Source organism: Oncorhynchus mykiss, chromosome 11 (genome assembly GCF_057628025.1).
Source record: "Oncorhynchus mykiss isolate SJ-2025 chromosome 11, ASM5762802v1, whole genome shotgun sequence".
NCBI classification, from domain to species: Eukaryota; Metazoa; Chordata; class Actinopteri; order Salmoniformes; family Salmonidae; genus Oncorhynchus; species Oncorhynchus mykiss.
The window spans coordinates 58469380-58493231 of NC_143032.1; the positions used below are offsets into that span (position 1 = coordinate 58469380).

Consider the following 23852-nt stretch of genomic DNA (forward strand, 5'->3'; position numbering starts at 1 on the left):
GTGTGTGTATGTATAGTTGGGTGAGAAATAAATCTATTTAATCCATTTCGTAATTCAGGCTGAAACACAAAATGTGGAAAAAGTCAAGGGGTTTGAATACTTTCTGAAGGCACTATATAAATTATACATTTGTATAACATAAAGGTCTTTGAAAATTACAATTAAGTGCTTGAAAAAGTCCCTGAAAGTCCTGAATTCGACATGCCAATATCTGTATGAACCTTGCTTAATAGATGTATAGTCCTAGTTCCATGTTGTATAGGAGTGGAGTCAATTTGCATATATTCACTTTTATTCCTTTAAGTACACATGTGGAACTGCATGAAAAGCCTTTTTATTTCAAACCATTTAGAAATGTTGATCCCAATGTCACACGTTGGCCCTGTTATTTATAGAAAGACCCTAAAGCGGTTCCCTTGTCCATACTTCAAGTCTAAAAACCTGTCAAACACCTGCAATTTTACATGGGTTACTAAATCACTTCTAATAGTACCATGTCCAGTTTAAAACGGGGTCTTTGCTAGGGTCCTTAGTCAACGTGGGCGCATACAGTACACTGGCTCAGTAAATGCAATACAATTAAGAAGAAACAGATGCAAAGGCTGAATAGAGACCACTTTTCAGGTGATTTGCCTAAAAACTCAAATTTTAAGGCTTGATTGCAACAGCAAGACAAAGATCTTAAACTGAAAAGTGAAAAAAAAAGATAACTAGAATGGCCCATTATTTAGAAAGTATTTTTTCTTCTCTGTGATTTTACATGCTTTGCTTCAACCTTGGTTTATAAAAAGACTAATTTATTAGACATTTGGGAGAGCACACAGCTGACATGAGTTCCATCTACAATAGCAGCTACATATTTTAACAAGCTTGCTGTATTGCCCTGTAGGCCTCTTCTGGACAGACCACTTACAGTACACACAAACCCCTACGAACATAATCTCTAAAACCATACCTTTGGTTACTCAAAGCAAATTTAACATAGAAAAAGGTTTTTTGGTTTTTGACTGCATAAGCGATTGTAAAATAGTGACCTTTTTTGGGTACAGGGGACACCTCGAATGTCAGTCACATTCAGATCAAAAAGAAGCGTTCTACCAAGTAAACAAAATGAGAAACGTACAAATTAATAGAAAGGAAAAAAATACAAATAAATGGTCCCAATATTGCAATTAAAATTGGTATGGTGGCAGGGCATGGGGTAGGCAAAATGTTGGTGCAAATAGCACTCTGAGCAGCAACTTAATTTCACTTGGTACTTTTTCTTCTATTTAGAGTCATATTGTAGACCAGAGACCCAAATTGAGCCGCCTCAGCAACAAGGCAGAAAATAGGTCAACAAGACCAGTGAAATTGAAGAGTTTTGAATATTGCTACACTTCCACCAAGTCACAATGACAGTAACATAGGCTTAGAGAGATAAGTGATAATTTCATTATTTCACTAGTCTTCATTGTAGATGTCTAACATTGTACGGTGCCATCTTTCAAATGATTGGGTAAATGATTCAAATCATGTCACTCAGACACAGTAGCTGTTAGAATTTTAAAAGCATGATTATTATGCCAGGACAGTCAATCATTCAGATGCTCAACATGGTTTAGGCGAGAGTTTGTTAACTCTCCTATAGGAGGTCTGCCAAACCACAAGGAGTGCATCACTGCAAGTTGCTTTTGTAATCTAGCCAATGACTAAAAAAGTTACACAATAGTATACACAAGCAAGCATGTTACAAGTTTCGTATTGTACTATAAAACATTCAAAAACTTTTACAAGTTACAAGTCAAAAATCATTTGTCATTATGGCATTCCGAGGAAAACAACGGGGGAGTTCTCAAACTCTGGCACAGGTCAGTAGGCTAAAGCATGACTTAACAGACTTTCTTCCTGGAAGCACTTCAGATTTAGAGTCAGGACTACAATATGACTCGGAATGATTTAAGACTTCACTCAACATACACAAAAGTAACAGAAACATTTCAAATGACGGTTATAGATGTTCTAGCTGCCAAAGAAAACTGATCTCAATAGACAAAACCATTGTACCAATGAAACACCAAAAGAACCAGAAACTTCAGTAAGACTTTCCTATAGACTCTTGACTTCAGCCAACAAACAGCTGAATTAACTGAAAAAACAGCTGCAAGTAGTCAACATTGAAAAGATGTGCACATTTCAGTTATGAGCACTGTTGGGCATCATCCAAAATAGATATTTTTTCCATCTTTCCTTTAGTTGGATCATTAACTGCATGCACTCCAGTAACCGATGTGAGCTCCTAAATGCCAACATTACTGCCAACCCTTACCTTACCACACTTGACAAAAAAACAATACAATGCCTTCAAATGTGTTTCGAGAGAAGTGACAGAGATACAGAATGCTTAGAGTACAAGAGTAACAATTGCATAAAAATATGACAAGACATATAAAACAGGAAAGTGTGCTCTCTCTGCTCCTCTTGGTATCCATGTGACAGCTGTTCCTGCGTAGTGTGTGTGTGTGTGTGTGTGTGTGTGTGTGTGTGTGTGTGTGTATGTATGTATGTATGTATGTATGTATGTATGTATGTATGTATGTATGTATGGTGAAATGAGTTTTTGGGGCTTCAAATGGCATGTTTCACTCTACCGTCACAGATTTGGCCAGGTTCCTTGGGAAATCCACCTGTATTGGGAGAAGAGTTAGACATTTCTAAATTTGCCAAGTTGTAACCTTAAGAAATAAACTACCCGTTATGAAGGTCTCCAGCAAGAACCCAACTCAGTGACCGTGCAGGACTCACGTCAAAGCCCCTGAGCACAGCCAGGTGGAAGGAGAGCAGCTGCAGGGGGATGACACTCAGAACGCCCTGCAGACAGTCCACACAGTGCGGCACTTTGATGGTGCGGCTCGAGCTCTTGGCAGTCTCATAGTCATCTTTGTCACAGATCACGATGGGTCGGCCCTGTAAACCAAACAAAGATTAGTGGTAGATTAGTGAGAGTGGTGATGTCATGGTGAAATAACTCCTCCCACTATTGTGGTGAATGGAATAGTGAGGTCCTTTTGATATTACTGTTATAACATATCTAATGTGTAAAGTATGTGTATATTTATTTTACACTGGAAGGTAAGTGGTCACTACAACAGGTGGTAAAATCTACCATTTTAACAACCAGATAACACAATTGGCAATGGTTTACTGTGGTTCCAACCTTCAAACAGTTGGGGGGTGGAAAGCTAAATCGTGTTTCGAGATATTGCACGTGTTGGCAATTCTTACCGAGCGGGCCACCACCTGCTGCAGTGCGTTCTGACACTTGGTGTAGGTGTGGTCTCGCATGATGATCATGATGACGGGCATGAGTTTGTCGACCAGGGCCAGAGGGCCGTGCTTCAGCTCCCCAGCCAGGATGCCCTCGGAGTGCATGTACGTGATCTCCTTGATTTTCTGGAGAGGAGAGAGGCACAAACACCTCAGTCAGATAGGAAGCCACCCACTGCGACTCCCATATACACCAAAGACACTCAACCAAGGTATCTTAAATTCTAAAGGGATCAGTAGACTGGCCTGGGAACACAATGAGGACTGAGGAGTACAGCACACTGAGCAAACAATTTCCCTTCACATTGGTGTGCCTCTTTTTGAGATACTGGAGGATTGCCAATACATAGTACTTTAAGAATCCATAAATAATGTGGAGTGTTGTTGCAATTATGCAAGAGAGACATTTCTAGAGCAGTCTAATTAGTTGCTGTGATCCAAAACACTTTAGCAGACATTGCTGCAGGCTAGGCTCCACTAGGGCTTACGTGAGGCTGGGGCAGAATATTTTCTACACAGCTGTGCAGAGGCTTATTGTGGGCTATTAGAAAGTGATGATAATCTCATTTAGGAGTTGAGAATGGAGTTTCCAGTAGAATTCATGTCTGAAGACACATTATGATAGCTTTATGAATGGGAGATAGGTGTGCTGACCAGTGCTCCCTCCAAGCAGGTGGCGTAGTGGTAGCCTCGGCCCATGATGAGAACACTCTTCTGCTGGTACAGCTCTGCGGCCAGTCTCTGGATCTCATCATCCAGACTCAGCACTTCCTTGATCAGGTCTGACACACAGAGAGTGGACAGGAGCATGCATATACACACACACACACACACACACACACAGTGAGAGAAGGGACAAGAGAAGGCATACACACAGACACATAGACAAATACAAACAGACAAAAAGGAGGTAGATCATATTAGCTGATAATATTCCAATACATCTGGGAGAAACAAAAACGTAATGATCTGTTGAATGTCTTCAAACACGTCAGAAAATAGATTATCATCACACCAACCCCCTGGATGAGACAGGATGGGTGTTAGGACTGTAAACTAAGGCACAGTCCAGCAAGCCACTGTTAACAGGTCCTGGAGGCTGGGGTCAATGAGGGCTTGGGTCAGGGGAGAGGGAAAGAGCAGTGTGGCATTCCGAACCAAATTAGCTTACCATAAGGGAAACACGATCCCATCATAGGCTTTGGGTCCAGAGGAGTGTGCCAGGGCAAACAGCCAGGACTGACCCAGCTGCTAAAACCTCCCCCCTCTCCCCTGTACTCTCCCTCTCCCTGAGGAAGCCTCTACAGCCCAGCCCTTGCATTAGCTCTCTGATATCAAAGAATATTGCTCATACAAAAACAGTAAAGTTGGAGCGACGTGGCTGCCAGATAACGAAGACAGACCCAGGAGGCCTACGAACATGAATGTCCTTTCCCAATTTCTCTCTGGCTGCCTGACTCCGACCATTACAGTGGTTCTCAACTAAAAGCTTTGCGATTATGCTGCGGGACCTAGAGGTAATTTGTGGTTTATTACAGTATCCTGCATCACTACTTCATTGCTCCAGACCAGAGCAGGGGGGAGTTAGAGCACTGATTATACTTTTGGGTCCCAAAGCACTACTGTGTCTCTAACTGACAATGAATGGGCAACATAAGCCACACCGAAACTGATAATCGTGCACGACTTCAAAATTTAATTTCAAATGAACTGAATGATGAAGGTGCTGATTGAATTTAGAACAATAGTGTAATAATTGCTATTCCTCTGTCCTGCAGCACACACCTGGAAAATATATATATATTTTGTTACTACTCATCTGTATTACTTAATAAAACTGTTGTTAGACTAAGGTTTTTATTCTAAGAGAAACTTAGACTACAATTAGGGTGTGGAAATGTTAGGATCATTTTGCTCTTATAGTACTGTAGCCTACTCCCAACCGGTCACGTTGTACAGCGGCTGAGTGGAGCAGCGGTCTAAGACTGCATCAGAGTGCAAACTGCATTGCTATAGATGCTGGTTCAATACTCATGCCGGCTGCACCTGGGAGACCCATGACGTGATGGTAGGATTTTGATTTCTCTCCTTCTAAAAACAGAAACAAGCTGGTTTTATTTACAAATTTAAAAAAATGTCTCACCATGTTCAAGAATGGCCTGTCTCCTCGCTCACTTTACATTTGAAAACAAAATCTCCAAAATCTCATTATTTAAAAAAAACAAACAAATCTATTATTATTAATGAATTTAGAATGATATAAAAGTCCCTTAGATATTCTTACATACATTATCAACCCTGTTTTTCACAAGCGCAGCAGGCTGAGAATTCTGCAAACAACATTTCTTGCAGGACAATAAATATTGGTCATTGCTCCAGTGGCGCACAATTGGATTGCCTTGCAGTTCTCCAGCTTTACCCTGAGATAACGGTAGGCGGACGAGGTTCAAGGCACGAGGGCAGGAGGCACGGGCCGCAGAGCAGAGCACAGAAGACAGACCTAGCCCATGGTGAAGGGAGGGTGGACCCCCGAACCACTGGGTAGCACAGAGCAACACTTTAAGGGGCATTGCATTAATAAGAGCACTGACTAGGGAAACGTTTTAGCTGTTCTTAGTGCCTGTCTGCACATTCAAACTAAAACAATGTAACTAATAAATTGCATGAAAAAAAGCCCCTTAGAAGTGAATTCAGAGGGCAGATTATTAAATATTACAATAAAGAATGTAAACAAGATGCTGTGTTTTTATTTACAGTAGTAAACAATGTGATTCAAAACACAAATGCTGTGTACACAAGAATCTATCAAAACTAACCGCTTTCTTGGCAACCATGCGTATATATATATATATACACACAGCGTAATAAAATCAATAAATAAAGGTTAAATAAAAAATAATTGTGAGCTAAAACCGTGAATGTGTTTTTGCAGAGCTTACAACCATGTCGACAACCATCCGTGGAGATCAGTGGACAAAGGGCTGGACAACAGGCCGCACCAAAAAAACGCATGGTTGCCAAGAAAGCGCTTAGTTTTGCTAGATTCTTGTGTACACAGCATTTGTGTGTTTTGAATCACATTTAATTAATCTACCGTTTCTATCATAGGCCACTGTAAACGATGGGGGCTCAGGGCAGTACCATTCTGCTCATCTGATGAAGGTGCACATGGATCAGAGCACAGCAAGGGCCGTCCGGACCGTTACGCTGTTCTGATATTCCAAGGATGTGTAGACACAGAATACCAACTGGGATGGATCCTGAGGCAAATGTGGCTTACCAGTGAATCTCCAGGTGTTCATCATTAATACAGTGTCTCAGAAGTTTCTGTCTATGACTATTGCAATGCGAAAAAGCATTAAAGACAGAGTTAATGAGTACTTGAGGTCACCGAGAAAGTCTGGACATGGTCTGCTCTCCCTTATGTAAAGAATTAGGCACTTTACCATGTTTACCTGTCAGACTGCACAGTAGCCTAATAAACAAATGCAGATGGCTTCCATCTTCAAAATAATGAAAATGTTTTATTATCCAAATGTTTAAAGTGCGTGTGGGCGACCTTATGCAACCGCAAAATGTCAGATGAATAAGTACTGTACAGTATATGCTTTATCAGCATCTTTATGCTTTCGTTAATAAAATGGTAAAAATACTCTTTCAAAACAGAGATGTCTATTTCCTTACGGATCCATAACAAATTACTATGGGAATAAATATCACCGAATGACAGAAATATTGGAACAAAGTAGGCTAATGAAGGTAAACAAATAGTTGCTTACTGGAAAATACTCTTCCAAACACACAGTCATGTTGTACAGCGCCATTTTGGCTATTAGCAGGACAATAGACTTGCCTAGTATGAGGGTGGGGGGAGAATTCTATCGTCAAATGAATTTCTTAGTTAGCTGTATCACAACCGGCCGTGATTGGTTGCAATTTCAGTTTAATCCACCAGAAAAGACAGAACAAATAATACGTAAAATATTGTGGTTAAACTCAAATATCCTAATTGATAAAAAAACAAACATTTATCACATCCGACCAGGATTGGGAGTCCCATAGGGCAGCGCACAATTGGCCCAGTGTTTCTCTCCCTCTAAAAACAGAAATAAATGTTTTGGCCTTCACAAATCTTATTTTTCCCTTTATTCAGATTACAAATCGCTCACTTTTTAAAATTGATTTTTTAAATAAATATAATCTAAAAAATATATACAAAATATAAAAGTTATTCATAATTAAGTTGATGGCACAATCATATAGCCTTGGCACCTACATAAAGCTCAGTGACTCACTCATTCATGGCTTTGGATCAAAATAAATAAGTACCAACATTCATTCTGATAGTATTTAATAAAGAAATGTTTTGGTTATCCTGACCTGGACACCATATACAGTATTATATTACTCCATTATGAGCTATTAGCAGGACAATCAATAACCTTTACCAACACCTCTCTGTATTTTGATACTTTGTGCAAGGCAATTGATCAGCATTAAAAACTTTGTGGATGGGGCCTCCCGGGTGGCGCAGCAGTCTAAGACACTGCATCGAAGTGCAAACCGCGTTGCTACAGATGCTGGTCCGATATTCGTGCCGCCACCTGGAGATACATGAGGCGGCTTTTGGTTTCTCCAGGAATAATTCTAAATAACACATTTTCTTTATAAATTTGTGCGAATATCTCACCCCATGTTCAAGAACGGCTTTTATTTATGAAGCAATAACCATTTCAGCATCGTTTCTCGCTGCTCTGAGACAAGCATGGGGACTGGTCTTGATAAATCAATGAGATTTTTATTTTCACTGAATCGCCGTTTGGGTATTGGTTACACTACAATTAGGGTGTGGAAATGTGATGACCCTTAGATATTAATTTTGAATATGCCAATCCTCTTATGTTCTTAGAACTGTAGCCTACTCCCGACCATCACGTTGTATGGCGCCATATTTTCCGTTACATCCTAACAGAAACCCTAAGGGTTTAGTTTTTCTTGGAATAGAAACACCATAATGTTAATCAAATTAATTAAGCAACATTTCTTAAAATCAATCCCATATAGTATGTTCTTACAAAAAAAGGTTTTAAATTCTCTAGTAATGCCAATATTGAAGACTATCAAATGTTTCTCAAAGATAGTGCTGGTTTGACCCCACCAGAGGGTAACGTGCATTAATGGTAAAAATGACTGACAATTAAATAGAATGCTGCAGCAGCCCGCAAGGTGTGCTGCAGTATGACAACTTTTAAAAGGAGGAACCACTGTACCCGACTCCGACCATTAACCCCGACCATTACCTACTGCTGTCTATATTACAGTAGGTCAGTACAACAAGTGTGTCAAAGAATCTGCACATCCCTGTGAGCATCACACCGACATTAGCGTTTATGGTCATGAACAGTACAATGCAATGTCTTGGAAGATGTGCATGTGGTCTGGCCTACCTGGCAGAACTCTCAGTCCCTGGATAATCTCACGTCGCCGTGGCTGCATAGAGATCCTGTCATCACACATCAACAGCGCAAACATGATCAGAGCCACAAACTGACTGGTGTAGGCCTGCAAAACAACAGAATACACACAGACATAATGCATTTAATGCTCCGGGAGAAATCAGACAGTACAGAAAGCTTGAGGTCCCAGGTGTCGCCCAGCTGCTGTTCCCTCTCAGAAATGTGATTCTCACCTATCTAGGGCTGCTGGATTTAAACAGAAGGCATCCTTACAGTCGTCGCTCTCTATCCTGGGCCAGAGTTGACAGAACACTGAGCTCAGCAACACGCCTGGGTTGCCAAATCCCCCCGTTGTTTGCTTTGCAGTACAGTTATTGGAGCTGTAGCGTCTTATCCGCCTGCTCTGGTTGCCAGCGCTGGTCTCCAGCTCCACAATAATGTGGACCTGATGAAATGTGGATGGAGAGCTGGGCTGGACACCGATATGCCCTTTACTGCAGGACAGGACAGTGGAGAGCTAGCTAGCATTATGAGCACACAATCTGGCAACGCTACCGATGAACACATCCCCTGACAATAAGACACCAGAAAAACAAACAGCACGTAAACAGCTGGCCTTAACTAGAACTGAAGAGAGTAAAACCATGATGCGCTTCATGTTTATGCTTCTGAAAAATGGCACTACCACTCACAAACCCCCACATCTCAGCCCAAGCCTGCAGTCATCATCCTTCCCACTCTTGGAGGGAGGGAGGGAGGATGATATTAGAAGACTCGCTGAACCCGTTTGGGAGATTTAAATCAATGTTCTTCAAGAGGAGCCAAGTCATTTGACGGGACCACTGGACACAGGAGTGCCAGCATCTAAAGCCAAGGCCCAAGGGCATGGTTGTAAAACATTCACACAGCTATTTTCATTGACAGCAGTGCAACCACAGGGCCTCACAACTCTGACAATCCTCGCCATCCACTCAGATTTGTGGCAGTGCATTTAATCCACATATTAAAGCCACAGCCACAGTCCTCTTCCATGTTAAAGCCCCCATCACTCAGTCCAGAATGTGGACAGAGAAAAGCAGCTCACGCCACATGCTAGCCTGTCACACACTGACGCAACCATGTCCCAGAGGCCTCAATCTGCTGCAGCATTCCTTCTCATGTCAGGCAATACAGCATGACAAGCAGTTACATAAAATATATTTTTTAAAGTGTACAAGCATGCTCCAAAGTGTACAAAAATGCTCCACAAAGACCACAGTAGGCTCATTTTCTTACATTCACTCCCACAATCACCAATGTTTGGCTAAGGCGGTGAAGTGAGCGGTGAAATATATACAAGAGGTGTGGAGCGGAGCAAAACCACCCCCTTCATTTACCCGGACGTTGTTCAGCAGGCCTAGTTCTGAGGAAAGCCTCGATTCTGGGACGAATCATAAAACCAAGACGTCACCAGAAGCATCCAGTTGAATGTCCCCCAGAAAGTTCATCTGAATAATAATATTATTATTATGAAAAGTTACCACAGACAGAGACAGCGGGAGCGTGTATTGAGCAGTGGGTGAAATACTTCATTTCCTCTGACGTGATGAGCTATACTGTTCTGGGTTGGGTGTGTGGGCCTGGGCCAGCCAAGCAGTAAAGGATGGAGTCTTTGAGACGTGCTCTGAAGGCTCTGTACTGGAGACTTGGAACTACTGGAGGGTCCCTGAGCCAAGCCTGAGAAGGGAGGGACCCGCCTCTCTTTTTCTCTGCAGCTGGGACTGGGACTCCACTGCTGAATGGAACTCACTCCAGTCATCTACATCCCCACTCCGGCAAACTGTAGGATCACTGCTCAGAGTAGAGGAGGGGAACCATGGATTCCTACATTTTACAGTGTAAAGATGAGAATATCAGGCACTATGCATTTTGTGTAGGGCAGTGGCATATAGCGGTTTCAAATAACCTCTTCCGAAAGGATCCAGAAAGTTCTCAGGGGAAGTTCTCATTTCAAGAGAAAGAGGGGTTAACTACAGTTGAAGTCGGAAGATTACATACACCGTAGCCAAATACATTTAAACTCAAGTTTCACAATTCCTGACATTTAATCCTAGTAAAAACTCCCTGTATTAGGTCAGTTAGGACCACCACTTTATTTTAAGAATGTGAAATGTCAGAATAATAGTAGAGATAATTATGTATTTCAGCTTTTATTTCTTTCATCACATTCCCAGTGGGTCAGAAGTTGACATGCTACCAAATACTAATTGAGTGTATTGCCTTTAAATTGTTTATCTTGAGTCAAATGTTTTGGGTAGCCGTCCACAAGCTTCCCACAATAAGTTGGGTGAATTTTGGCCCATTCCTCCTGACAGAGCTGGTGTAACTGAGTCAGGTTTGTAGGCCTCCTTGCTCACAAACACTTTTTCAGTTCTGCCCACACATTATCAAGCCTCCCCCTTTTCCTCCAAACATAACGATGGTCATTATGGCCAAACAGTTCTATTTTTGTTTCATCAGACCAGAGGACATTTCTCCAAAAAGTACGATCTTTGTCCTCATGTGCAGTTGCTAACTGTAGTCTGGCATTTTTATGGCGGTTTTGGAGCAGTGGCTTCTTCTTTGCTGAGCGGCCTATCAGGTTATGTCGATATAGGACTCATTTTACTGTGGATATAGATACTTTTGTACAGGATTCCTCCAGCATCTTCACAAGGTCCTTTGCTGTTGTTCTGGGTTTGATTTGCACTTTTCACATCAAAGTACGTTCATCTCTAGGAGAAAGAACGCGTCTCCTTCCTGAGCGGTATGACGGCCATGGTGTTTATACTTGTGTACTGTTGTTTGTACAGATGAACGTGGTACCTTCAGGCATTTGGAAACTGCTCCCAAGGATGAACCAGACCTTGTGGAGGTCTACAAATGTTTTTCTGAGGTCTTGGCTGATTTCTTTTGATTTTCCCATGATGTCAAGCAAAGATTCACTGAGTCTGAAGGTAGGCCTTTAAATACATCCACAGGTACACCTCCAATTGATTCAAATTATGTCGATTAGCCTATCTAAAGCCATGACATAATTTTCTGGAATTTTCCAAGCTGTTTAAAGGCACAGTCAACTTAGTGTATGTGAACTTCTGACCCACTGGAATTGTGATACAGTGAATTATAAGTTAAATAATCTGTCTGTAAACAATTGTTGGAAAAATGACTTGTGTCATGTACAATGTAGTTGTCCTAAACCACTTGCCAAAACTATAGTTTGTTAACAAGAAATGTGTGGAGTGGTTGAAAAACAAGTTTTAATGACTCCAACCTAAGTGTATGTAAACTTCAGACTTCAACTGTACATGCACTATGTATTGACATTAGTCCCCAAGTGCTTCAGGGTTTGCATTAACTACACAGAAAACCAACAGTGCAGTATATTGGCATAAACGTCCTGTTATTGCAAAAATAAGTACACTACATGACCAAATGTATGTGGACACCTGCTTGTCGAACATTACATTCCAAAATCATGGGCATTAATATGTAGTTGGTCCCTCCTTTGCTGCGATAACAGCCTCCACTCTTCTAGGAATGCTTCCACTAGATGTTGGAACATTGGTAGGGGGACTTGCTTCCATTCAGCCACAAGAGCATTAGTGAGGTCGGGCACTGATGTTGGGCAATTAGGCCTGGCGCACAGTTGGTGTTCCAATTAACTCCAAATGTATTCGATGGGGTTGCGGTCAGGGCTCTGTGCAGGCCTGTCAAGTTCTTCCACTCCGACCTTAACAAATAATTTCTATATGCAGCTTTACACAAGGGGCCATTGTCATGCTGAAACAGGAAAGGGCCTTACCCAAACTGTTGCCACAAAGTTGGAAGCACAGAATTGTCTAGAATGTCATTGTATGCTGTAGCATTAAGATTTCCCTTCACTGGAACTAAGGGGCCTAGCCCGAACCATGAAAAACAGCACAAGACCATTATTCCTCCCCAACCAAACTTTACAGTTGGCACTATGCATTGGGGGAGGTAGCATTCTCCTGGCATCCGCCAAACTTGATTCGTCCGTCAGACTGCCATATGGTGAAATGTAATTTGTCATTCCAGAGAATGCGTTTCCACTGCTTCAGAGTCCAATGGTGGCAAGCTTTACTCCACTCCAGCTGACGCTTGGCATTGCACATGCTGATCTTAGGCGTGTGTGTGGCTGCTCGGCCATGGAAACCCATTTCATGAAGCTCCCGACGAACAGTTACTGTGCTGACGTTGCTTCCAGAGGCCGTTTGGAACTCAGTAGTGAGCTCCACTCATCTCCAAAAAACTTTGTGCAGTCTGACCACCTGAAACACAATGGAGCTGGATAGAGGATTTTCCCCACCCTGAGAGAATACTAACAGTCTACCCTGAATGGAGAGTTTCCCCAGACACTTCAACCTGGGGCAGCAGGTAGCCTAGTGGTTAGAGTGTTGGACTAGTAACCGAAAGGTTGCAAGGTCAACTAAGGGGTTCGATAAGGTAAAAATCTGTTGTGCTAGGCCGTCATTAAAATTAAGAATTTGTTCTTAACTGACTTGCCTAGTTAAATAAAGGTACAATTTTAAAAAACCTGCCTGCATTTCCCACCACAGAAGTGACATTTATTTGACCAGAGCTGAGGATGGTGAAGGGAAGGTTTCCTGTTTCAACAGCCAGAGTGTCTACAGAACAGTATGTGAACAGCGGGAAAGGCATCAGTCTGGAGAAATGCTATGCTATGAGCAGCAGTGACTGTGTCCCCTCACCTTGGTGCTGGCCACTCCTATCTCTGGCCCAGCGTTGATGTGCACCCCACAGTCGGTCTCTCTGGAGATGGAGCTTCCCACTGTGTTGGTGACGCCCACCGTCAGGGCTCCTCTCTCCTTACAGTAGTGCAGGGCCATCAGGCTGTCTGCTGTCTCACCTGCACCCAATGATAGCAATGCAATCAGCACTCTAAAGGCTAAATACTATAAGGAGGTTACCACTACCTGCACTATATGTATATCTTGCTTACAATATCAGGTTCTATAGACAAGAATACTGGATATCGTCAAGCCTATACGTTCAGTATCAACACATGAAGTTACAAGCAGTAAAGAGATGAAGGAATTGCTTTGGGTGCATTGGCTTAGGGCTGAGCACTTACTTGAATGAGACATCGCTTGTACGAGACAAGCCGTATTGTGTACAGACAAAGACAGACACCGTGACAATGTTCAGGTCCCTGGAGAAAGAGACACTTCCAGATTACACCGATCCTCCCACCTGATTGGCTGATGAAGAAGCAGACATCGTCACGGAACACTGGCGTGTTTCTATCCAGGAAGTCGCTGGCCAGCTCCACCATAACAGGCAGCTCAGTCAGCTCCTCCAGTACCTGGCGAGTCTAGAGGGAAAGATTAGCACTGTTCATCAGTACTGGACCACACAAGACATCCACACAGAAAAACAGGTTTCCATGTACAACTCAGAGCAATAACGTACTTTTACGTCTCTGTTTGTATAGTTGTTTTTCCTATCTTGAAGCCTTAGGCTCTAGTCAAAGCGATTTTATGCCAGTGACCTAATATTGCTGCCTTATAAGAGGGAATCTGGTACTCACCGCCACCCCAGCATGGTAACTGGTGCCACAGGCGATTAGGATGAGCCGTCGACACCTTTGGATCTCTTTAATATGATCCTTCAGTCCACCCAGGATTACTACAGACACAAACAGAAACAGCCAATCAAAATACAGTAATCAAATATCCCTTTCCTTGGTATGTATTCAGATAGAAGTTGATCATGAGGATACAACCTTGATGGGTATAATGACAGACATTGTGTATTACACTGGAACTGTCATCTCACCTGTGTTGTCATCAAAGTTGACCCTTCCTCTCATGGTGTTAACCACAGACTCTGGCTGTTCAAAGATCTCCTTCTGCATAAAGGAGCTGTAGTTACCTGAAAAGTGTTCCAAAAAAACATTGATGTTGTTAAAGACTGAACCACAAAAAAAGATTTTGTAAAGGTTACTGTTGCCACATAATGACTACTAAAGTAAGCCAGTCTGGAAACCATGTTGTTTTGCTGATCTAATTCAGCCTTTTATAGCTGTTGGGAGTTAAATAACACAGGAGATAAATAACAATGATCTTGTGTCTTTAAATGTAGACTTACATCATCAGTCATGTCTTCACTAAATAAAATAAACAAGAGGCAACAGGGAAATGGCAGTTTCCTTGCACCACCCTTTGTGACAATGAAATACGAGAATGTTTTGCAGTCTGCTTTTGCGCTGACCGTAATTTAGGTCATGCAAATTAGGTTATTTCAGCAGAGCTCCTGGAATGGAGGCTTAGGAGGAGAGAGGCAGGGGCTTAAATGACAGGACCTCAAAGGAATGTCTCCTGAAACTGACAGGTAGTGTATCAGCATCCTCTGCTGGAGACATGGAGAAGTGGGAGAAATCTGATTTTCAGGAGGAAAATCATCTCTTTACAGCAGAACTCTGAGAATTCAGATCATGAAAGCTTTAGTCACAGTCTACTCCACAGGAAACTGATGTTTCCAAGCAGTGAGTTCAATATAGAAGTGCTTGGTGTGATCTCTGCGATGGAGCCAGGGTGTCTGAGCCCTTACCTTTGATGCAGGCCTCTTCCCTGGGGACCAGAGTCAGCCAGGAAGCCCCATAAACACCCAGCTGTGTGTGTGTGTGTGTGTGTGTGTGTGTGTGTGTGTGTGCCTCAAAAGTACAACAGATCTGAAACCTGCTGCTATTTACAGCTGCACAGTAAAAACAGGCTCCTGGACTAAAATTACAGGGCAGGATACTGAAACAGAATATGGTGGTGTACCTGTACACATATGGCCTTAGATACTTGAAAGAGGCAGGGGAAATTGTGTGAGTGCTATGTGTTGCAATAACAAGCATTGTTTCTACATTATTACTGTAGAGTGCAGTAGAGGCCAAAGTAAATATCACCCTTGTATACTGTCCTATTTGTGACTATACTGACAATGATAATAATCAATTACAAGCATTCTAGGGCTCTCATCAATTCCTCAGTAACGCCATCGTCTTTACAGAGGGTGACCCATGACAGTGCTGTGCCCCCAGCCTCTACCCTCCACCTTCCCCTCACCCTTCATGATCTGCTGCAGCTCCATCTGCAGGGTCTGGATGGCGCGGGCAGGGTGGTCTCCGGCTGTACGCTTGATGCGGTGGATGGTGAGTCGTCCATTCGTCACCGCTGCCACGTCATCATCCTCCAGGAAGATCACCCGGTTGGTGTGCTCAATCACCGCACTGCCATGACAACAGAGCAACAGTCAACACCTATTAGTTGTTATGCAAATGTTATGAAGTTGTTTATTCCCACTTTCCTAGGAGGAGACCTTGACCAAACAATTGTCTAGACTGATTCGGAGGGTATTCTAAAATAAACCTAACAATGTATGAGTGGGATATCACTACTATAAAGTAAAAGAGTGAGGAGTCTGACCTGGCATCAGAGGCAAAGTAGTACTCCACAGACTTCTTGTCCTCAGCGAAGAGTGTGTGGCAGGTGTCCTGCTCCATCCTGGGCAGGGTGGGGCAGCCCTTCTTGTCTTTACCGGCTGGGGACATACAATACAGGACGTTAGACACACAACAGCTGCTTACCTTCTTCCATTCTGACATTGAGAACAGTTACTTTAATAACGTACATGATCGATACAGGATAGGAATGTGATCTGTGGACAGCTTGTGGTCACTTTTCACCCCTATAAGCAGAGGACCTCCCCTCCTATTTACATAGAAACAAACAATTACAATCATTACAGAAAATGAAAGATGCATCATGACTGGATAGTATTCCTCTACAATTCAAGGAGTAACTAGAAGTGTAGTAGCAGTGTACCGAGTGCCTACTGCCTCCCCAGGGTAATGGACACTCTTGAAGACTAGGACAAAAGCTCCCTCCTAAGAGATAAGATAGAACAGTGTTAATCACGAGACGGGTCACGAGACCTGATCTCTGGACAATTTTAGGAGAATCTCTGTAGAGAAACAGGCTCTTACCAGCTGCTGGGTCACTCTCTCCACCAGAGTAGCAAAGCTGAGGTCTTCACTCTCACGGTTGTCATACATGTACTTCACCAGCTTGGCAATGGTCTCTGTGTCTGTCTCGGACTCAAACTCATAACCCTTGCTCTCCTGTGGAATGGTAGAATGTCAGTCATGGAAGTCTGATAACTCTTGCTGGTAGTCTTGATTAATGAAAGAAACAGACTGCTTTAGGCAAAACATTTAATATGTTGAAATGTTGCTCTGCTTACCAGGAATTTCCGCAGGTCTTTGTAGTTTGTGATAATTCCATTATGAATGACAATGAACTCTAAAGAAATAAACGATACACACATACACTTTTTTTAATAAAAACATCCCTATTTGGGCCTCCTGAGTGGTGCAGCGGTCTAAGGCACTGCATCGGAGTGCTATAGGAGTCACTACAGACCTGGGTTCGGTCCCAGGCTGTATCACAACCGTCCGTGATCACGAGTCCCATAGGGCGGTGCACAATTGGCCCGTCAGGGTTAGGGGAGGGCTTACTTGGCCTATCGCGCTCTAAAGACTTCTTATGGCGAGCCGGGCACCCGCAGGCGGACCTCGTCGTCAGTTGAGCAGAGTTTCCTCCGACACATTGGTGCGGCTGGCTTCCAGGTTAAGCGGGTGGTTAAGAAGCGCGGTTTGGTGGGTCATGTTTCAGAGGACGCATGACTCGACTGTCGCCTCCCGAGCCCATTGGGGAGTTGCAGCGATGAGACAAGACCGAAATTGGGGAGAAAAATGGGGTAAAATTCAATTTCAAAATAAATAAAAAATAAATCCCTATTTACTCTATATAGTCAGTCAATATCTAGCAGAACGTGTAGTCTACACCGAAGAGAGGCCTCCATTTTACTACAAGTTTAGGGGATGTCTGTAGTACTGACCGTTGCTCTTGTCAGACCTTTGTGGGTGGCTGTTGACAGGGCTGGGGGCACCATGGGTAGCCCAGCGAGTGTGGGCGATGCCAAGGTGGACATCAAACTCCACATCCATGTCCATGTCCTGCTGCTCTGTGGGACAAACACAAACACTGTTGAAAGGCAAGCTTCATAAATCAATTCAAATGCACCCTACATGAAGTAGGTTTGAGCCATTTTCATTGTACTGTATGCCTTCTATTCATTTCAGTCAAATCCACTTATCTAATCAGTAAACATTCTTACAAATGCTGAACACAGACATAAGCCGTCAAAGACACATAAAATATAGTCTTACTGGTGATCTCATCGTCAAGAGCCTTCACTTTTCCACTCTGCTTGATCAGCTGAATAGACCGGGCATTGGCCTCCCATTCCTTGCCGTTCCCGCCATCAATTCCAACACCTGGCAAGGAGAGAGAGAATTGTATTTCTACAGAGTACTCAAATATGCCTCTGTTGTGTGATTTTGGAAGTTATTTTACACATGCTACAGTCTGACAGCAGACAGAGCAGAAAGGTAACTGTGATTAGATAGTCCTGCTCAAGACTAGGGACAGTGAAGCCAACGGACAATCTTTTTTTATCATTAGGAGAGAAAGACAAAAACATGGACTCCTGTAGATAAGCAGCAGAATAACTGATGCCTGCCGACAGGCCTACAGTGACAGGGAAAGGCAGCAGATAAACATGGAGACAGACGCAGCCAGTGTGTTGACACAAGCCGCCTCTATCAGCTCACCGGCAGAGTCGTAGCCACGGTACTCCAGACGGAGCAGGCCTTTGAGGAGGATCTCCAGGATCTCCCGGCGAGTCCGTGGCACATGGTAGTTCAGATAGGCAAAAATTCCTGACGGGAAGGAAGGAACAGAGAAACAGATTTCAACTAGGGAACACGAACAAAATATACAGCAAAGGAATTTCACAACTGTTTTAACAGATTAAGTGAACAAAGCCTAATACTGGTTTGCTTTTGGTTTTTCTGTGATTAAGTCAATAAAAATAAAAACAATATGCATGCTTTCTTTTCAAATAGGAGTATTGTGTAGGAGACGCTGACAGTTCCATTGACTAGCTAGCCTAGCTGATTGTAATATGCAGGCTGTTCAATGACTGTCTCAGTAAAATTCACAGCAACCTTAAAAACAACAACTACACCAAGAATTTCCACAGGTGAAAACTTTCAAATAGTAACGCAAGTAAAGCAGCTATGGAGTCAGTCATCTTGTAGGAATTGCAGTTTAACAGTGACCTGAAACTATGTATACATTGACAGTAAGTCAACAAACAAGAACAGAAACCAGTCCTACTTGTTTAATAACCTATTGTGGATTGGGATGGTGTTTCAGGACTGGTAGTTGGGCCTAATTGGAAACAGTTTTGTGTGGAACTACACAGTAGTTCACACACCCATCAGTTGCTGAGGGCACAGCCTGCCCTGGATGTTAGGCTACCAGACAGGTTTTACATGGGGAGTCACCTTGAGATGTAGGAGACTGAGTGGGAAGTGGAACAAGGCATTCTAGTATTGGGGCAATATGTTGACAGAAGGACCAGGTGCAGGGTACTACACTACTATTACACAAGAGCTGCTCTAGGTTATGCTTCTGTGAAGTTTAGAACTCATCTGAAAGGAATATGATACCAATTGAAAACAAAGACATTTATTCCAAAAATGACAGGATGAAGAAAGGTTTGCCTACATATGGCCATTTGTGCCCTTTTACCTGTGCCCAGCCCCATTGCCATCAATAACCCACATACATTAACTCACAACAAGAACAATGGCAGAGGGTTTAAACTAGAGGTTGGCCGATAAATTGGAATGGCCGATTAATTAGGGCCGATTTCAAGTTATCATAACAATCGGAAATCTGTATTTTTGGGCGCCGATTTTTTATATACCTTTATTTAACTAGGCAAGTCGGTTAAGAGCACATTCTTATTTTCAATGACGGCCTAGGAACGGTGGGTTAACTGCCTTGTTCAGGGGCAGAATGACAGATTTTCACCTTGTCAGCTCGGGGGATCCAATCTTGCAACCTTACAGTTAACTAGTCCAGCGCAATAACAACCTGCCTCTCTCTCGTTGCACTCCACAAGGAGACTGCCTGTTACGCAAATGCAGTAAGCCAAGGTAAGTTGCTAGCTAGCATTAAACTTATCTTGTAAAAAACAATCATAATCACTAGTTAACTACACATGGCTGATGATATTATTAGATATTATCTAGCGTGTCCTGAGTTGCATATAATCTGACTGAGCATACAAGCATACAATTATCTGACTGAGCGGTGGTAGGCAGAAGCAGGCGCGTAAACATTAATTCAAACAGCACTTTCGTGCGTTTTGCCAGCAGCTCTTCGTTGTGCGTCAAGCATTGCGCTGTTTATGACTTCAAGCCTATCAACTCCCGAGATGAGTCTGGTGTAACCGAAGTGAAATGGCTAGCTAGTTAGCGCGCGCTAATAGCGTTTCAAACGTCACTCGCTCTGAGCCTTCTAGTAGTTGTTCCCCTTGCTGTGCATGGGTAACGCTGCTTCGATGGTGGCTGTTGTCGTTGTGTTGCTGGTTCGAGCCCAGGGAGGAGCGAGGAGAGGGACGGAAGCTATACTGTTACACTGGCAATATTAAAGTGCCTATAAGAACATCCAATAGTCAAAGGTTAATGAAATACAAACTGTATAGAGGGACATAGTCCTAAAATTCCTATAACTACAACCTAAAACTTCTTACCTGGGAATATTGAAGACTCATGTTAAAAGGAACCACCAGCTTTCATATGTTCTCATGTTCTGAGCAAGGAACTGAAACGTTAGCTTTCTTACATAGCACATATTGCACTTTTACTTTCTTCTCCAACACTTTGTTTTTGCATTATTTAAACCAAATAAACGTTTCATTATTTACTTGAGGCTAAATTGATTTTATTGATGTATTATATTAAGTTAAAATAAGTGTTCATTCAGTATTGTTGTAATTGTCACTATTACAAAAAATAAAACATTTTAAAAAATGGCCGATTAATCGGTATCGGCTTTTTTTGGTCCTCCAATAATCGGCATCGGTGCTGAAAAATCATAATTGGTCGACCTCTAATTTAAACAAACCAGTCAAATAAAATGTGCCTAAATTATGAACGCAAAGAGACAGTAGCTATTCTTTAGGCTAATACAACACTATGACATAAATTCCCAATAAGATGAGGGGCTGTGATAAAATAAAGAGTGACTATGTACCGAGAAGTGCCATGGAAGCAGTGCAACAGAGCATCCATTGAAAGCAGCTGGGCACAGGGTGACAGAGGAAGGTAGCAGGGGGGTGAATGGGCAAGGCAAGGTGGGAGCACACAAACAAGGCTCAGCTTTGTTTAGAACGAGGGTTACCTAGCATAGAGTAGAATAAATAAGGAGCCCTCATAACATCTCAGTGCATGTCAGTCATCATTATTCCTTCCTTAGGAATTAGTCTGCAGCAGATCAGTATGAGGAATATCTATTTTGGCCATTTTTGTCCTTACTCAGATACAAGTGACACAGAGAAGACAGTGTTCCTTCTTTACTAACGGATTTAATAGTGCCAAGTGTCCCCCAATCCCCCCCCAAAAGTGAATTAATCAAATTATTTATACTGGTTGGCTATACAAAACACAACTGTGTGCTTCAGGAACCAGGTGTAGAGTCAGCATATGAGAGGTGAAGAGTGGAGAACTAATCCATCACCATTCAGACAGGTTCAAAAATAAACATAGTTTAGTTACCTATAATTTTGTATCACCCTAATGACCTCGTAACTCATTCGAATCAATGTGGGATCATCACTATAGAACTGGAATTTAGACTATCACCAGTTTCAGCGTTGATCTATTTATTCTAGCAATCGAATGAAAGAAACAGTACGACTTGCGCAATGCGCGTTCTGTCTCATCAGACAAAACCAAACAGGTTTGTAGTAAACTGGTGAAAAGGTAGCTAATAAATCCTAGTATAGAGTCTATTAAAACGTGACGACATCATACCAAGCTGTAACATCAATGACAGGAATTATGGAGCGGTAACACAGCGTCAATCAAGTAGCTAGCAATGGATTATATGGGTGTATAGCACACTGCTAATAAACATCAAAACGCTTAGCCGCCCTCAATTTGTCTGATAACATTGTGAGCTGTAAAACATTATCTATGGATCCGATTGCCAATTTACAAGCCCATTTAAAATACATTAAATAAATCATTTTATCGGTTAACTTGTTTCGTCTGGCTGGGTTTCCACTAGATAACACAGCCAAAGTCAAATTTGGATATATGGTAAAAAATTATAAGGTTAGCCATTAGCCATAAGGTGATCAGTGTGGTTAACGTTAGTAGCCTTCTCTTGATTTGAGATGGAAGCTGATGTGTCCACATTAGCTAGCTACAAATACTGAGACATACTTCTACAAAACCAGTTGTGTTAATCTCACAACTACTTACAATTTCCATAATCTTTGTAAATTGTTGCAAAGGTACAATTATTAAATGTATTCTTATTAAATACTCACCACACATGTCTACGCCTCGATTGCCAACTACAGCTAACTGTGACTCAGTTCCTCATCTAACGATGAAAGTCATCGCCCACCTAAAATTCTATTGAATGGGAACCAAGTTTCCCCTCAGTACGCTTCTCCTATTGGTGCAACGGCTGTCACTCTTTCTTCTTACCTGCCAACACAGACAGCCCTGACGTGGCAGCAGGATGCAGATATCCGTATGCACAAGAGGGGATGGAAAGCAAATCTGTAAAGTGTCAACCAACCAATATTTATTCAGAGTTTATGATAACATTTATGTAGGTCTTTGTCAGTATATTCGTTTATTACTTTATATCTGCCTAATTTTAAAGATGTATTATACAGGACTCGCTCCGCTATTTCCTGGTTGCAAACATTGTAATAGTTGGCTTAATTTCAGTTTATGTGACAAAACAAGCAAGTATAGTGTAGAAAATCACTTTACCATCTAAACCGCCGTGAACTGTCTTTTCAATTACCATTTTTTTCCTGTTTGAAACTGGTGTACAAAACCGAAAGTAAAATAGGGCACAAAAACAATTACCATGTTATTTTTGCGAGGACTATTTGATTCTGAGTTTAGACATACAGTCGTATGAAAAAGTTTGGGCACCCCTCTGAGGCTGTATAATAATTTCCTCTGTCGTCACAGAAAATGATCACAGTGGCATGCCATTCATTTTCTAATAAAAGCTGAGTACTGGGGTATTGTCCAGACAAAGATTTTTAGTGTAGCAATATTAAGTTGTATGAAATTAAATCAGATGTGAAAAATAGGCTATGCAAACATGTAGGCACCCTTGGCATTCTGTTGATTTGAATACCTGTAACTACTTAGCACTGATTAATTGGAACACACAATTGGTTTGGTGAGCTCATTAAGCCTTGAACTTCATAGACAAGTGCATCCAATCATGAGAAAAGGTATTTAACGTAGCCAATTGCAAGTTGTTGTTCTCTTTGACTCTCCTCTGAAGAGTGGCAACATGGGGGCCTCAAAACAACTCTCCAATGACCTGAAAACAAAGATTGTTCAACATTATGGTTTAGAGGAAGGCTACAAAAAGCTATTGCAGAGATTTAAGCTGTCAGTTTCCACTATGAGGAACATAGTGAGGAAATGGAAGACCACAGGCACAGTTCTTGTTAAGGCCAGAAGTGGCAGGCCAAGTAAAATATCGGAAAGGCGAAGGATGGTGAGAACAGTCAAAAACAGCCCACAGACCACCTCCAAAGACCTACAACATCATCTTGCTGCAGATGGTGTCACTGTGCATCGTTCAACAATTCAGCGCACTTTGCACAAGGAGAAGCTGTTTGGGAGAGTGATGCGGAAGAAGCCCTTTCTGCACAGACGCCACAAACAAGGTCGCTTGAGGTATGCAAACGCACATTTGGACAAGCCAGCTTAATTTTGGACTAAGGTGCTGTGGACTAATGAAACAAAGATTGAGTTATTTGGTCATAACAAGGGACGTTATGCATCCCCTCTTGTGCATCCATTTGAACATCTTGGCCATGTTCTGTTATAATCTCCACCCGGCACAGCCAGAAGAG

General features: G+C 42.3%; 1 protein-coding gene across 1 annotated transcript; it reads right to left on the reverse strand.

Annotated features, from left to right (window-relative positions):
- Positions 1 to 274: 274 nt before the first annotated feature.
- On the reverse strand, positions 275 to 22460 carry LOC110536024 (glutamine--fructose-6-phosphate aminotransferase [isomerizing] 1). The gene is made up of 19 exons (XM_021621522.3): positions 22284 to 22460; positions 18487 to 18594; positions 18043 to 18150; positions 17712 to 17837; positions 17055 to 17113; positions 16798 to 16932; positions 16637 to 16698; positions 16443 to 16522; positions 16238 to 16352; positions 15878 to 16041; positions 14601 to 14696; positions 14353 to 14450; positions 14016 to 14136; positions 13514 to 13671; positions 8754 to 8868; positions 3961 to 4088; positions 3265 to 3432; positions 2785 to 2946; positions 275 to 2666 (listed from the first exon to the last, which is right to left on the reverse strand). The coding sequence occupies exons 1-19, from the start codon at positions 22288 to 22290 to the stop codon at positions 2622 to 2624; spliced, it is 2055 nt and encodes a 684-aa protein (XP_021477197.1). The 5' UTR covers positions 22291 to 22460; the 3' UTR covers positions 275 to 2621.
- Between the last annotated feature and the right edge of the window lie 1392 nt (positions 22461 to 23852).

Bases quoted from the DNA above. Each gene is read 5' to 3' on its own strand.
- LOC110536024 (XM_021621522.3), bottom strand. The intron at 16,699-16,797 runs GTAAGAGCCTGT...CTTATCTCTTAG, and splicing joins AGAGAGTGACCCAGCAGCTG to GAGGGAGCTTTTGTCCTAGT. The intron at 16,042-16,237 runs GTCAGACTCCTC...TTGTCATGGCAG, and splicing joins TACTTTGCCTCTGATGCCAG to TGCGGTGATTGAGCACACCA.